Source organism: Haliotis rufescens, unplaced genomic scaffold (assembly GCF_023055435.1).
Source record: "Haliotis rufescens isolate VD_foot unplaced genomic scaffold, xgHalRufe1.0.p SCAF_5, whole genome shotgun sequence".
Classification (NCBI taxonomy): domain Eukaryota; kingdom Metazoa; phylum Mollusca; class Gastropoda; order Lepetellida; family Haliotidae; genus Haliotis; species Haliotis rufescens.
Genome location: NW_025964223.1, coordinates 10,571,424 through 10,587,109, shown reverse-complemented (window position 1 = coordinate 10,587,109; position 15,686 = coordinate 10,571,424). Strand labels below are relative to the sequence as shown.

At 40.0% G+C, this 15,686-nt stretch overlaps 1 protein-coding gene across 1 annotated transcript; it reads left to right on the top strand.

Moving 5' to 3' along the window:
- The first annotated feature begins 9,894 nt into the window (after window positions 1-9,894).
- Window positions 9,895-15,035, top strand: LOC125371590 (heavy metal-binding protein HIP-like). Its single transcript, XM_048384554.1, has 3 exons — window positions 9,895-10,052; window positions 13,829-13,993; window positions 14,748-15,035. Exons 1-3 carry the CDS (start codon window positions 9,980-9,982, stop codon window positions 14,996-14,998), a joined length of 489 nt encoding a protein of 162 aa, XP_048240511.1. The 5' UTR covers window positions 9,895-9,979; the 3' UTR covers window positions 14,999-15,035.
- Window positions 15,036-15,686: the final 651 nt, after the last annotated feature.

The following is a 15,686-nucleotide window of genomic DNA, read 5'->3' as shown; positions in this document are numbered from 1 at the left end:
GCAAGACTGCTTACAAATTTGTCAATCCTATTGACTTTAGTCTTCCAAGAAGGGAACACGTTGCCTAGGGGCGATTATACACCCAAGCTCACAATCGCATTAAGAATAAGCCCTCACTCAGAAAGAAATCAACAGTTGCTTTGTATGGATTCATCCCATGTCACAACAGTGATGGAGGCTGGGACAGCTGACAGAAACATAACATCCTGAAATTGTTCCTAGTTATTCAACTCAAACATGCTCTTATTCATTCAGGAATGAACAACCAATGCGCAACTATTCCAATATATACACTTTCGCAGTTAGTTCGAATCCTACTTCATATATACAGGACTTCTTGAAAGTTTTCCCAGGGGTCAAGCAAACAATGGCATTTCATCACTTGGCCAATTCAAGAACATTTATCAAGCCGCAACCAACAACAATTAATTAACTGAGCACCATCAAACAATCTATTCCCTTTCACGTACAAAACAAACTATTAATTTTTTCACCCCTCACAATAATTTATTCATTTTGGGCATATTACTAACCAAACTATTCCTTTACGCCCCTACCCCCATCCCTACCCCCTTATAAAAATCAAAGGGATGTTCCCTTAGTGATACCACTTCTTGTCAGTCGACAGTTTTGATGTTGCGTACTTACTTCAAACCAGCGTGTAAAGACTCACTGTCAATGTGAATTACTGAGGCATAACAATTACATCTCTCTTCTGACATTCAAAACTAACTGACATTAACAAACTACAAAGGATGTTAATGTAGGTCCATTGAGGTCACACGTACCAAATGTGTGAGTTGGCGAGTGGCGGCAGTCCCTTCGCTCATGATGTTTGCCCTGGCTCCAATGCACTCACACAAAGTGAAAGGTAATTCTTTAGTTGGCATCATGCTCTCACTTATTGATGCAGTATTTGTAAGCAGAACTATTCAATACCAGCCAGGTTCAGTGGTTTTAAACTTATTTGTTACCAGTCTAAATATACCAACATTATTGATTAACGTATGTTGAATTCCTTAAAATGTATGATAAGCATTGCTAAGAAGTTGACGGATGACAAGATAGACACAATTTAATGGATAACAACTTCTTTAATACTGTGAAAAGCGACGTTTCGGTATAGATCCTTATACCGTTGTCAAGCAAGACTGAATGAGGGACATAGTACAGAATATATATAGTAGGTGGAGGATTAACAGTAACAACAGTTGCATACATGAGTGGGATAACATTGCTAGGTGTTGACAACAAAGGGATGATGCTGTCACAACACGATGGACAGAGAACACATAGGTGGAAGCCAGTTGGGACATGAAACCAATAAACAGCATAAGTGATTATTGTTTGATGAGTTCGTAGTAGGCGAGTGGTATGAAATAGTCTTGATCTCTGTTTATTGATGGCTTATGGCGTCGAATGTGGACTGCTTCTGTTAGTTTTCTTTTAGTGAAATCATGGAGGTTGTCGGCGAGGATTTGGACGTTGTCCCAGTAGATGATGTGATTGGGACAGTTGCTGATATGGTCCGAGATGGCTGATTTGATGTCGGATTTAATGGTGGAGGTATTATGCTCTTTCATTCTGGTGTTGATTGGGCGGGATGTTTCACCTACGTAAGATTGTCCACGGTTGCACTCAATTTTGTAAACTACACCTTAAGGTTCTTGGTACTTACTAACTTTCTAACATGAGTCGGAAAGCGCACGTTAAATCTCCAAAGTAAGTAAGTAAGTAAGTACTAACTTTCTTTGAAGATTTAACGTGCGCTTTCCGACTGATGCGTATTTCGCACACGGGCGAATGTGTTTCCGAAAGGGGCGAAAGTGGTGTGTGCAACCCAAGAGGGGGCTCTAGGGGTTGCTTATATATAATTTGGGAATTTTGAGATTTGGAATAGATGCCAATCGGGTTGGGGAGGAGAACTAAGGGAACTTGGTATGGTGGATGTTTGTTTGTTTATGTGATTTTGATTTGGTAGATTATTGTGTGTTAAGATGCGTTTTATTAGTTCCGTTTTGATTAAGAATACGCCTAAGGCCTTGAAGTTTTCTAGTTTATTTTGTGGGTTTAGTATTTCTTCTAGAGTGAGAGCCTTGTTTAGTTTGAGGGTGGTTTGTAATGCGGTTTGATGTGTTAGGTAGTGTGTGCAGTGGATGAGTGCGTTTTCTGGGGTTTCTAGTTGTTTGCAGTGTGGGCAGTTACCTGTAGTGTGTGTTTTTATTTTTTTAGGTGGTTATTTAGGTTGGTGTGTCCTGTTTGGAGTTTAGTGATTACTCTGTCGATATGTTTTGATGGATGGAGAATTTTTGGTTTGGTTAGTGGTTTGCTGAGTACTTTTTTGATTTGGCTATTTGAGTTTAGATATAGGTTATGCCATTTTTTGGTGATTTTTTGCTTGTTTACGCTTTTAATTTCCTGTCGGTAAGTATTAGGATTTTTTTGGTGGTTTTTGGATTCTTGATTATGGAGGGCTGAGGCCATGCCCATTAGTTCTTCCGTGAATATTGATTGTTTGGTTGTGTGGTATGGACTCCGAAACCTGTGTTGGAGGTCGGATCGGAAGATCCGTCCGTGTAAATGTGACACCAATTTGGACAATTTTCGTGTATGTATTTGGTGCTAGTGTGGTGGTTTTAGCTATGTTTGGGTCGGTTTGTTTATTTATTTGGCTAGCTAGTGTTGTGTCTATTTTGGGTATTTTAAGTTTAGGGGTGAAAATATTTGATTGTTTGCAGTTTTGTTTAAGATTTTTAATTTGGTGTCCATTTAGGTAGTTTGTTATTCTTTGGGATATTGGGGTAAGTAAGGGGTGTTTTGTTTTATTAAGTTTTGGATGAGAGGGTTTGATTTGGACGCGGCCCAGAAATTTAAGCTTAGCTGTTCCCTGCGTAGACTTAGTGGCGTTTCTCCTGTTAAGGCCTGAAGTGAAGTGTAGGAAGTGCCATGTTGGGTGCGTGTAATTATTTCGAGAGCCTGATATTGTATTGAGTCAAGTTTTTTAGATAGAGAGTTGTTTAGGGTGTTGTATATGGGGGCTGTGGTCGCAGATTTCTGGAACCTTCTTAGAAAAGACTTATTCAACATCTGTCTAAAAAAAGTACCATAAAATAGATTTCCTTTGTTGTCTCTTTCAAGCTGTATACTGTATCAATCATTAGTATAAACACTGACAGAAAAGAAATTGTGATGACACGTTTTAATCATGAGTGGTTGCTATAAGGTGTAATGACTACATTACAGTTTAGATTGTTTGTATGGACTCCCAAGGAAATATCGATAAAACATAAGCTACACTTGCAGAATATACTTAGAAACGCGGTTACTTCATGACTTGACAACAACGTATATATTCCCTATGAAACGTATCTCGGATGACATCTGATTGCAACAGTAACACATACGTTGGTGCAGTACTATCGATTTATCGCTGGATAGGAAAACTTCACACATCTAATCACGCAGACAAACACAACATACGGATAGGTAGGTGTTGGCTGGCAGCATGTTGCAGTGATCGTGATGGGGCATATGACAGGTGATATTCCAGGATGTAGACATCCAAATGCTGTAAAACATAAACAAACACCATCTGAAAACAGTAAAACAGTAAAATTCTGCAATTTGTGCTTCATATGCATTTCCCCAGAATGTTGATAAACCATGTTCATTGACGATTGCATGGTGCATACAACGGTTCTTCTGTAGGTGTGTTCATGGGTGTTATTTCCACACAGCTTATTGTAAGTAAGCAAAATATTGTCATCAGTTCCTCGCAGTCTCTTCACAGTCCCTAACTTGACAGTTCATAGGTGGCAAATGTAACGTAACAGCACGTGTGTAATACATCATAGAATAAATCTTATATCTATGTTTACCAAGGGATACAACATACTTTAATCGATAATGTTGGTATATTTTACACTGGTAACAAATACGTTTAAAACCAGAGAACGTTGCTAACATTTAATAGGAGTTCTGCTTTAAAAATACTGCATCAATAAGTGACAGCATAATGTTAACTTAATTAATTTTCAATTTGTATGAGTGCATTAGAGTGACGGCAAACTATTTCAGCGAAAGGAGTTCCGCCAATTTCTCACTCACTCACTCACTTGGTACGTGTAACCTCATGCCTACGCTGGTGGCACAGGTTGCCCAGTCGTCTAGGGCGACAACGTTCGTTGTGCAGAATAGCGAGCTCGCCAGAAAACTATAATTGTGGGTTCGAATCCCGATCCGCCCAGATGATGTTTCTAGGTGTGACCGCACCATACCCGTTCTCCATGGTTTCACCAAGGGGTTAAACGTGGCTTTCCCCCTACATTAAGCTGACACGCCGTGATATAACTGGAAAACTGTTAAAAGCGGCGTAAAACAAAGCTCACTCACTAGCTGACTAATACTATTACTACTCATCATTGAAATTGACCTACATTAACATCCTTTGTAGTTTGTTAACAACTTGTTTTGAATGTCAGAAGAGAGATGTAAATGTTATGCCTCAGTAATTCACACTGACAGTGCAGCTTTACACACTAATCGCAATATGGCTGCAATATTGCAGATGCGATGTAAAATTTTAACTCACTCAATCTTTACACACTGATTTCAATTAAGTATGACAAAAATAGTTGCTCATTGGTAGTTCATGAACATCATGTTGAGTTGAATAACTAGGACCAGTTTCAGCACGTTATGGCGATATGTTTCTGTCATCTGCCCCAGCCTCTATCACTGCTGTTGTGACATGGGATGAATCAATACGTAACGAAAGCAACTATTGATTTCTTTCTGAGTGAGGATTTATTCCCAATGCGATTGTGAGCTTGGGTGTATATTCGTCAGAATGATAGAAGTTACGACATGCAACGTGTTCACCTCTTGGAGTGAGTGAGTGAGTTGGGTTTTACGCCGCTTTTAACAATATTCCAGTTATATCGCGGCGTGTCAGCTTGATGTGGGAGGAAAGCCCGAGTGATGCAGGTCTCAGACGTTTACCACTTCAGTGAAACCCACGAGCACGGGTATGGTGCTGACAAACCTAGAAACATAATCGGGGCGAACCGGGATTTGAACACACAATCATAGGTTTCTGGCGTGCCCAAGGGACGCAACTCTGCACAGCGAATCACGGCGCCTTAGACGACTGGGCCGCCCGTGCCCCCTTCACCTCTTGGAAGACTAAAGTCAATAGGATTGACAACTGTGTGAGCAGTCTTGCCATATAACGTAGAAACAAATGAAAGGGCGGTGCCTTAAACTTGATGCCTTTCACATAGAATTGGAAAGAGTTCGTTTAGGAACAATTCCGATTCTGGTGGTTACCGACTGACAGATGTACTTCTACACCAGTATGTAATTGGTTTTAGTGAGGTGAGGTGAGGTGAGGTGAAATGAGGTTTGAGGTCAGGGTCAAGATTAGTGCACTCATATGAACACATGCACAAAAGTTAAGCGCCACCAACCATATTTGTGAGCTGTTACTTTTGGCACTTAATGATGACTATTATAACGAGATGAACGATTGTTATAAGCCGTATATGTAAGCCTCATGTGATGCGAAAGTTGTCCCAAAGCCAGTTTATCTTGTGTTCCAAAAGAATATGAGCAGAACGGAATTTTACCGAAGACCAGAAATTGAAGGATTAGATAAAAATGAATTTTGTTGTTGTCATGTAACTGTCATGATATCAGCAGATCATATCAGGTGTCACATAGACACCCTAGGGAGTGCAGAGCCTATTGCAAGACAGAAACGTCAGTAACGTGTGTATGACCCACGGACATTGACCACAGCTCCAACCCTACGCCTCATACTCATTACAAGTCGTTGAATGCTTCTCTGAGGCAAACGGATCCATTCTCCATGAAGTGTGACTTCAAGTCCAGCGAGATTTTGAACTGGGGGATCACGATGTCTGATCATGATGCCAAGAATGTCCCAGAGATGCTCAATCGGATTAAGATCCGGACTACAGGCCGGCCATGGAAGAGTGGCAATAGCTTCTTGACGCAAATAGGCCAAAACTGCCCGAGATCTGTGTGGTTTAGCATTGTCGTCCATGTAAACAGGTCTTGTCTGAAGAGGATGGTTGTCAAAATGAGGGACTACCACTTGACGAAGAACGGCATCTTGGTATTGTTGGCCATTCAGGTTTCCACGAATTGTCACCAGCGGAGGTTTGCAGCCGAAGGAAACACAACCCCATATCATGACAGACCCCCCGCCACATGCTAAGGTCTTCTGGATGTTCCTTGGTGCAAAACGAGTGTTACGTTACCAACAAACACGTATTCGACCATCAACAGTTCGTAGCAGCATTCGACACTCCACAGACCAATGTATCCTTCTCCAGTTGGCCAAGTTCCATCGACTACGGGCACGACACCATATCAGACGATTCCGCATGTGCCTCTCACTCTGTTGAGGACGTTTTACTTGCCTTCTGGCGTTATAACCAGCTGCTCTGGAGCGACGCCTTACGGTCATCGTCGAGAGTCTCTGATGGGTGATCCACTGCAGTCTTAAATCTGTTTAACTGGCAAATGGATTTCGTCTGACTATCCTGAAAAGTCGTCTATCCTCTCTGTTAGAGGTCTTTCTTGGCCTACCAGACCTATGCCTGTCATTGACATCATTGGTTTGACCATGTTTGACAGTCAAACGAGTGATAACACTGTGATTACGACCCATTTGTCTCTCAATTGTTGACCGATAATACCCGTGTGTTGATTTTGTTAATCCGAGCAAAAAGTCTGACTCATAAGTGTAAAGGGATTCAAAATTCAAAAAGACTTCAAGACTTCACAAGGTATTAATTCCACTTGTCTCAAATACGTTCTGTGAATATAAAGAAACCCCGTCCTTGATTGAAGTAAGGATCATGGCTAATCTTCCAGACACGGTTTCCATGGTACAATTTGCTGGATCCAGTAATGTATCTCTTTGGAATCCAGTTCAAAACAGAAATGGACAAGTCTTCAGCTTTCAGTTTATATTACTAATTCGTGGTTATGTCATACATGTGGCATTATTTGATATAAAGTTCTTTAACCAAAACAATTGTGTAGTGATGCTTACATATGATTACAATGGTTAGGGTATGTGAAACCTTGTTGGAGGGAACATCTACAAACTCTTGGGTCATCCAAACTACGGAAAAAACAGTACCACTTGGTTAGTTCCCACAAATGGGTACCACCGAAAATGGAAACTCTCGGAAGATTTGCTGAGCACTTCTAATCCGGCAAATTCGTTTTGTGGAGTCTTGGATAAAACAGGATATGATGCTCGTGGATTCGATCACCAGATTCCAAATGATAAGCAAAACATGAAAATAGACACTCAGGGTCGTAAATAAATTCGGATTGCCAGTTAATTGAAATGACCGCGCATCCTATCTGACGGACTTGTGCTAATAGGCGAACATAATAAGTATTATTTGAATTAGAATTATATTATAAAACAATATCAATGTGACGGCAACTTCTCTGTTATAAAAATATGAAAAGGACTGTTAAATGTATTGGACATCTGGTACAACTTACGGCGCTACCACCAAGCGAGTGATCAATACATGGGCGATGCGCTTCACATGGGTATCTGGTTAAATGTTTTACTATATGTACTAACTTAAAGTATGTGTGTAAAATATTGGGAATAGGCACTAATAAATGTAATTTTTTTTCAAAATTAGATAAAGATGCTCTAAAAATCCCATAACAGATATTTAGATGAAGTTTAAACTCCATAATCACCAGTAACCTATGCTGTCGTCAGAGGTGACGTATGGATCGTATGATTGATTGCGTGTCGGGGCACCCCTGAGTTTTATAAGAAACCACCACACATTTGTGCCAGCGATACAGAATATACATAAGTATGGAACAAATCAGAAATTGGTATCATCATTAATTCATTAACACATGCTCACGATATCGACGAAATCGTAAACCGCTGTCGACAACAGCGAGAGGAGCTCTCTGGAATGGTTTTGTGCAACACTTGTTGGAGTAATATGCACTTTCATGTTAACATGGCCACAGCAAACTTGATTGTTCGATAAATTTCGGGATGGGACAATTTCTATAAGGATCGCTGTATAAAGGCGACGAGGGGACGATTGGAGGTCTTTTCAACCTGTTAATCTATTTACCAATTGAAAAGCCTCTTTCAAAACAATCAAAAGTGACGATATTCTGAACATCAGCGAGCGCAGTTACATTTACAGTTACAGATCTTGTGTGTTCATTTACTGACGTTTTCTAGTTAGGTCTGCGCGAACGGATTTCTAAATTAAAGTCTTCATTTAAGTTTGGAAGTCACCCCGTAACAACTGTATATGCGTTGGATATTCAATTTCACGAATATCTCACACCTTTCGATGATCGTGATTTAGATGTTTATTATCTATAGAGCCAACTGTTGCCAGTTAATTGATTTAACACCTTGCATTTGCATCGCACCCAGTGGCGATTTTATCCAATGTCCATTGGTGCACATTCACCATCCACTACATACCATGAGTTATTTATTATCAGTGTAACGTGAACTCACACGTTGAAGATTCATATTGATTTACGAACATCCTTCTCCCCCGCGGGGTTCCCAGGGGGTGGAATAGGCAGGGTGTCAAAAGCGCAAGGCTAGCAAACGTCATTTGCTGACATCGTATCCCGCAAGTGACACGATGCTCATGATATTAATCACGTGATTGTCTGGTCCAGACTCGATTATTTACAGACCACCGAGTGTGGCGTTGAACAACAAACAAACCAACCAGCCAAGTGGCCAGGTTGTTACTCAGCCTAAGGACCACCAGTATTAACAGGTCTTTACAGTGTTGTCACTACCGCTAGTATACATTACATTCACCCTATGCACTCCAAAGAATCCACTCATCCTATGGTAGATGACCAGATGGTAGCAACACGAATACATACACCCGAAACAAAAGTGTCAAAACGTGTGGCGTCACCCTGGGCAAGTACATTTGTTCCAATGTGCCTCTGTTCACCAGCAGGGAATGGGGACCCGATACATCTATCTTGGGATGTATACTCTCCTAGCTCGTGACATGTCATTTGAAACTGCCGCCTTCTCCCTTGCATATTTATTCTGGTTACTAGTAACAGTCATACGGGGCTGTTCTTGCCTCTTGTCTTGATTGACAGGTCCTATGAACTTTGTTTGATGCTTCTCTCCGTTGATTAGATACTGATTTTCTGGGCGTGTCAAGATATGTGCATAAAGAAAACAATCACATGAGTGATATCACGCCACAGTACGTCATCCTACGCCTGGAATGTTGTCTGATTTGAGTGATTGAGTGAGTGAGTGAGTTGGGTTTAACGCCGCTTTTAACAGTATTCCAGTTGCGGCGTGTCAGCTTAATGTGAGAGGGAAACCCGAAGTGATGCAGGTCTAAGACGTTTACCACTTCGGTGAAACACACGAGAACGGGAATGGTGCTGACAAACCTAGAAACATAAATCTGATTTGACATACACATATTTTTTTATATAAAACTTAAGGAGATAACACATTTCTTTGTCAAATCTTATTTTAAGGATTGACTTATTTTTCGGTTCATAGAGGTATGAATCATAACCGATGGTCAAACTTTTGCAAGAATCCGCTTTGCACAACGGTTTTTCATACCTTAATGAACCGCAAAAAGTACACACTCAATCCTTAACCATACACATTTTCAATTTGAAGTCAAATATTCATTTTCGTGGAATACATTGAACACGATAGTAGAAGTGTCAGACTGCACGTAGTTCAAAACCGTATGACGTATTGACAGCTCAGGAAACCCACCTGGAACATCTGTCACGTGTGAGCAGAGATTTAACGTGGGTGAGTTTTGCATACTTTATGAAAGCTTATGACAGCTTGAAACTGTTATATTGTAAACTGTAAAATGTAAACGCTTCATTCGATGCAATTCACTATCCCTGACAGCAGCCAGACATGAAGCTCCACCTGATGTTATTTCTCTGCGTGGCAGTCTGTTCATTTACGGGAAAGGAGGTTGCCGGAAAAGGTAAGCAAAAAAGCTTAATGTAAACAAATGGCAGCGTTCATGACTAAAGGATCATTCCAACAAGAATTGTATACCACTTTGCGTTTTAGGTGAATCTGAAAAAAATCTGTAAAACAAGTAAACAAATTCTGCCGAAATTATAATTCAAAGTTGTAAGGGACTCTCAAACCGACAGTACATAACCGGATGAAGTGATGATGTGATGCAGATAAACGTGTTCCACTGTTTATGAAAACGAATATATTTCTTAAACGTTTTTCTTTACTTATAATCAGCAGAATCTCTCAATTTGTACCCAGCAAAGGTAATTCAAAATTAACATGTTTTCATTTGTTTCAACAAAATCAGTAAACACACTCACTATTTCTGGTTGAGGGATCACTTGATTGTCTGGTTTGTTATCAAGCCACCGTCGCATGGCAGGCAATAAATACTTACTTTTTATATGCAAATTGTGTGAAGGGCGGGTGTTACCGGCAGGGTATAACATGCTTACCCTTATCGCGAACATCTGGTGTCATCACTGATATTCAGTGGTCTATTCATATAATTTCACAGCTAATTTTATCCTTTACGACAAATAGAATCTGTTTCGGCGGATAATCTAGACTGGTTATTCTCTTGCATTGACAATATATATTTACTAGTTTATATAATATTCCTGTTGTAATGATGCATGTCAATACTCTTCTTGACAATATTCTTTTGTCTTGTGATCAACTAAATGTCATTGTCTCTTGGGAACACGGGTTGCCCTGGAGTCTTATGGGGCCGCATTTCGCTGTTTCGACTTACTTGCCATAATTGTTCCGCTGATTATGGGTTCGAGTACCTGATTATGGCCCTTGGTTTGGCAGTAACTTTCACAAAAAGTGATGTTATACCTAACTGATCAATGTTACTCACTTCATTTATGTTGTGTGTTATAGCCGCGTCTCGCCACGAAGGGTTAGCTTTACAAAATGGGTTAGAGAGTGATAAAAACCAAGTGTTTGTATTCCGAGCCCTGATATGACTGAAATAATAGTTAAAGCGATTTAAACTGCAAACACACTCTGTCGCACACACACGCACGCACGCAAAACATATTATCAGAAGTGTAAAAGTATTTACCAGAAGTGTATATCTTTAGATAGAAGCATTTGATTTTATACAGATGCAGCTGTTTTAACATTCATCTGTTTTTGGCGTGTGTACATGTACGTCACTACCTACCTGTTCACCAACGCCTGGTATCATCGCTATTTGATACTGATGCATAAACAATCGTTTTTTTCCGTCAGTGTTTAGCTGACCCCGAGATGCTCAGTTTCCTCGTTTGCTTCCATAAATCAACTCCCGTCATTGAGTAGTTTTCTTCTTTAGTCGTTTTCTTCAACTGTAAAGAACATGGGAAAACGCGTGTTATACATTGCTTCAAAGCAAACACAATGCTTCCTAATTATGTAAACGTGAGTATGTTAACATGTCGACAATATTTCTCGAAGCTGTCACATTTCTTCATTGGGTCAATAGAAAGCCCTTGCAATGCCGTTATGGGACATATACAGTGTGACACGTCACCAAGAGGAGTTACATCATAACGGACATTTTGTGACGCTGCTCACGAAAGCCTAAGCCATAATCATAATATATATCCATAGTCTTTAGATGATTGGTGTGACAAGTCGAGGACAGATGATGAGGTGGTAAGGCGAGGTTTGGACAATGGAAGCAAACGTGAGAGTCTTTCATGGGGATGGTCCCCATACCAAAACCTGTCCAGGATCATTCAGATCCCTCAAATTACCGAAGAGAGGCAGTAACAAATCTGTCTCAATAAAATTCACAGGTGGTCCCTTGAAAACGTGTTGAAATGTTCTAAATTAATACCTAATGATATACAATTCTGCTGAAAATATAAGCTGCATAACAACCCTGAACTAGTTCTTGGGACTTAACTTTGATGGCTATTTAACTTCCTTACCGCATATCAAATATCTCAAAGCCAAATGACTGAAGCCACTCGATTTGTGGAAAGTCGTCCCTAATTCAGTGCGCTTAAAACTTGATCACGGCTAGATCGTCTATGGTGGAAAATGTACATGTTATTTAGGGTGTTAACATGAACCCTAGCGAGACAATGCAACAACGTGACCATTTGTCGCATTGTCCCGCTTTGAATAATAGTTTTGAATTTAACACAACGACGACAATTTCAAGGTAAAAATATGTCGTTGTCGCCATATCTAAATTGTGTGAAAACCCGTTAAAATGCGCGACAACGCGACACATTGATTACATCACATTGCCGCCCTTTTCCTTCAATGTGTACATGTGTCTTTTGTGAATTAATCTACGCATGCGTAGAAATGGTACACTCTTTTCAAACTCCAGTGGGTTTTTTTCAGCTCCAATGATTCAATGGCAATATTGGTTGTTTTCTCAAAAAGATAGCAAATATTTTATCGCTTCTTCAGAAGTTGTTTCATATATCAAAGAATGTTTGATATTTAACTATATTTGTGTATACTAGACCATTTGAATTTAAGTGTGTGCGTATGTGCATATAACATAAATATGATGAATGTAGTGTACCGTTATGACTGAGCCACCTGCTGTTATGCTGGGTATGAAAAAAGAAAATAAACCTTTCTATAATCATAAGAAATCCGATTCCGATTCTGACTATATCATAATCATGTGCATATGAAACATTATTAAATAGGGATAATATCAGATGTTCGGGAACAGGTGAGCGTAGCCTGCGAAACCGGTGGAACCTGTCACAAACACACGCAAAGCCAAGGCAATTGTTCCTCTGAACGAAAACAGGGGAACATTGAGTACACTGTTAAAAAACAAGTACGATAGGGAATTGCCTCGGACATAATTTAGAAATGCCCTCTACATATATCTCATAAAACTGCCGGAATGCTTTCTTATGGCCGTTAATGTCGTAACATTGTGACGTTCTTTGAAATCTCCGTAGAAAGACCATGCTCGATTGTACCTCAAACGTTGTGAAATGCAGACACCAAGGGCTAGAGCGGCTTGAATGTACCTGGCATGAAGGAAGCAGTGACTATTGGAAAATCATCTCTCTTGTCATAAATCTTGTGGATAGTTTCTTTTGTCACCCTGAGCCAAGATTACAGAATAATGCTGAGTTAAGTTTACCTTTCAGACCCATGGAGATTCGGTTGAGAATGGGTCTTCAGCAATCCACCCTTGTCTCAAGGGGCGACTAACGGGATCGCATGGTCAGACTCGCTGACTTTGTTGATAAATGTAATCTTATCCAAAATTGCGTGGATCAATTCTCATGATATAAATCACTGGATTGTCTGGTCCTGGTTTTACTATTTACAGACCCCCGACGTATAGCTGGAACATCGCTAAGTGCGGCGTTAAACAACATAAAAACAAACAAAACCTTTCCATTTCATCATAGAAATAGGTATTGTAGAATCACTTTGAATCGTGTAATAATGCATTGTTTTCTTCATTCACACTTCTGTAAAACAGGGTACAAATGAAAGTGCAGCATCACGTTTATTACATTTGGACTTATTTAGGGCTGAATAGTTTTTAAAAAGGACCGATTGGACAACCTAGTGCTAAAAGCAATCTCTCCGCATGCTGACGATTCGGCTTTGATTTACATCGAAACAATGTCAAAAGCCCATTTTGGGTGTCCCCACCGTGAAATTGATGTAATATTGACAATGGCGTTGTTAAACCGTACTCATTTACTGACAACTCACTCGCAAACGCATATACTGATATCATTTCAGGTCCTTTGGTGTACTTTAAGGCATCACTGCCAAAGGATTCGAATCCCGCATCCTCGAAATCTTACCACTTTGGTGTTGGCAACATCATTCCATTTAGCAGCGTTGAGGCGAACATTGGTCGTGGGTATAACCCTTCATCTGGGGTATTCACTGTACCTGTATCAGGTAAGAATGTGATTTTTCATATACACAATGGTCACTCATCATTTTCTGATTAGATGCCTTTTATCTAAGTCCAGTTTTACGCAGGGCTATGTGACATTTCATTATATTTAGTCACGTCATTCCTTGTTCAATATTTAAGGAATTCAACAAATCCTCCATAATTTTATGTACATATACTTTTCATCTGTCTTTTATAACGGTAAGCCAATACTGGCAAATGTTTCAAACATATATATATATATATGTATTTGTCTGAAATTATGAGTGGGAGACAGTAATACTTCCACGTTTACGAAAGCAGAAGGTAGCCATATTGTCTTACTGGAATGTTTTTGTTGTGATTAGATTAATGCAACGTGGTTGGATACTTTAGAAACATTAGTTCTTTCATCAAATATCCATGTTGATGTCATTACAATGAATATAATCACTCTGGGAAACCAAGTACCAAAAGATGATAACCGGTATTTTGTCAGACCTTGTTCGGTGACTGTGACATGTATCCAACGTGTGCCTTTCTACGAGCTAAGTGCATAACCTTTGCATGTCAGGTAATCGGGTGACTGTGTTGTGGTAACGACGTTTCTGGGAACATCGTTTAAGCTTTGGACCCTACAACATCACATCAACCCAACTTTCCCTCATATCTCAGGAGATTTCGGCACATAAACTGCTAAAGGAAAAATCAGTTATGCGTTAGCAACAGTTTGTATTGAAATTTAGATACAGGGGAAAATACAATTTACATTTTCAGGTTACTATCAGTTCAGGGCACTTTTACAAACAACTCGTGCAGGTCATTCCGATTTCGAGCTGGTTGCACAGGGTTCTCGGAAAGCATTTGTAACCGTTCCAAGCGTCCATGACAGCACCACCATGAGCGCTACCTTTCATGTCAACAGAGGTGACCACGTTTTCGTCAAGAAGTTCTACGACAACGGTAACGCCCCATTAAGACATGGGCTGTGGTCGCAGTTTTCTGGCTTCCTCCTTAGAAAAGACTGATTCAGCATCTCTCTAAAATAAAGAACCATAAAATGGATTTCCTTTGTTGTCTCTTTCAATCTGTATACTGTATCAATCATTAGTATAAACAGTATCCACCAACATGTTGAAAATGCCTACAAATTATCAAGAGAACACACCTTTGTTGATTTATCGCTATTTGTCGTGTAACATACATTTCAAGTGTACCGAAATGAGCCATCTAAAGACAATAGGGCATTTTCGAAAATGATTTATTGAATGAGTGAGTGACTTAGACCAACCAGCTGCCACAAAGGGCTGAACTTGTTTTGATTTGATTGGCGTACACACTGACAGGAAGTGTATTCTAAATCAATCTGATTCAACTATAGATCGAGAACAGTACTTACATGATATAGACTTACTGTCGTTGCAATTAGTGTCAGGTGTCAGGCAGTGTGCCCCGATGGCTGGGATGTTGCTGTCTGTTGTGTTACTACACTCACTCACTCACTCACTCACTCACTCACTCACTCACTGGCAGATAAGAAATTGCGACTCATTATATTACCTCTTGGGGGAATCACGGACACGGACACATCACTGTCCCGGAACGTTTTATGCACAACATATAAACAATAAACAACAAATACACAATGAGCAGAATACCTGCTCTGACAACACAAACACAGCAATGAGCGGGCCATCCAGTCAGGTATACATGAGG

Excerpts from the sequence above, each read along its gene's own strand:
- LOC125371590 (XM_048384554.1), top strand. The coding sequence starts at position 9,980 with ATGAAGCTCCACCTGATGTTATTTCTCTGCGTGGCAGTCTGTTCATTT. Across the intron at positions 10,053-13,828 it reads AAAGGAGGTTGCCGGAAAAG|GTCCTTTGGTGTACTTTAAG; the intron begins GTAAGCAAAAAA and ends ATATCATTTCAG. Across the intron at positions 13,994-14,747 it reads ATTCACTGTACCTGTATCAG|GTTACTATCAGTTCAGGGCA; the intron begins GTAAGAATGTGA and ends TTACATTTTCAG.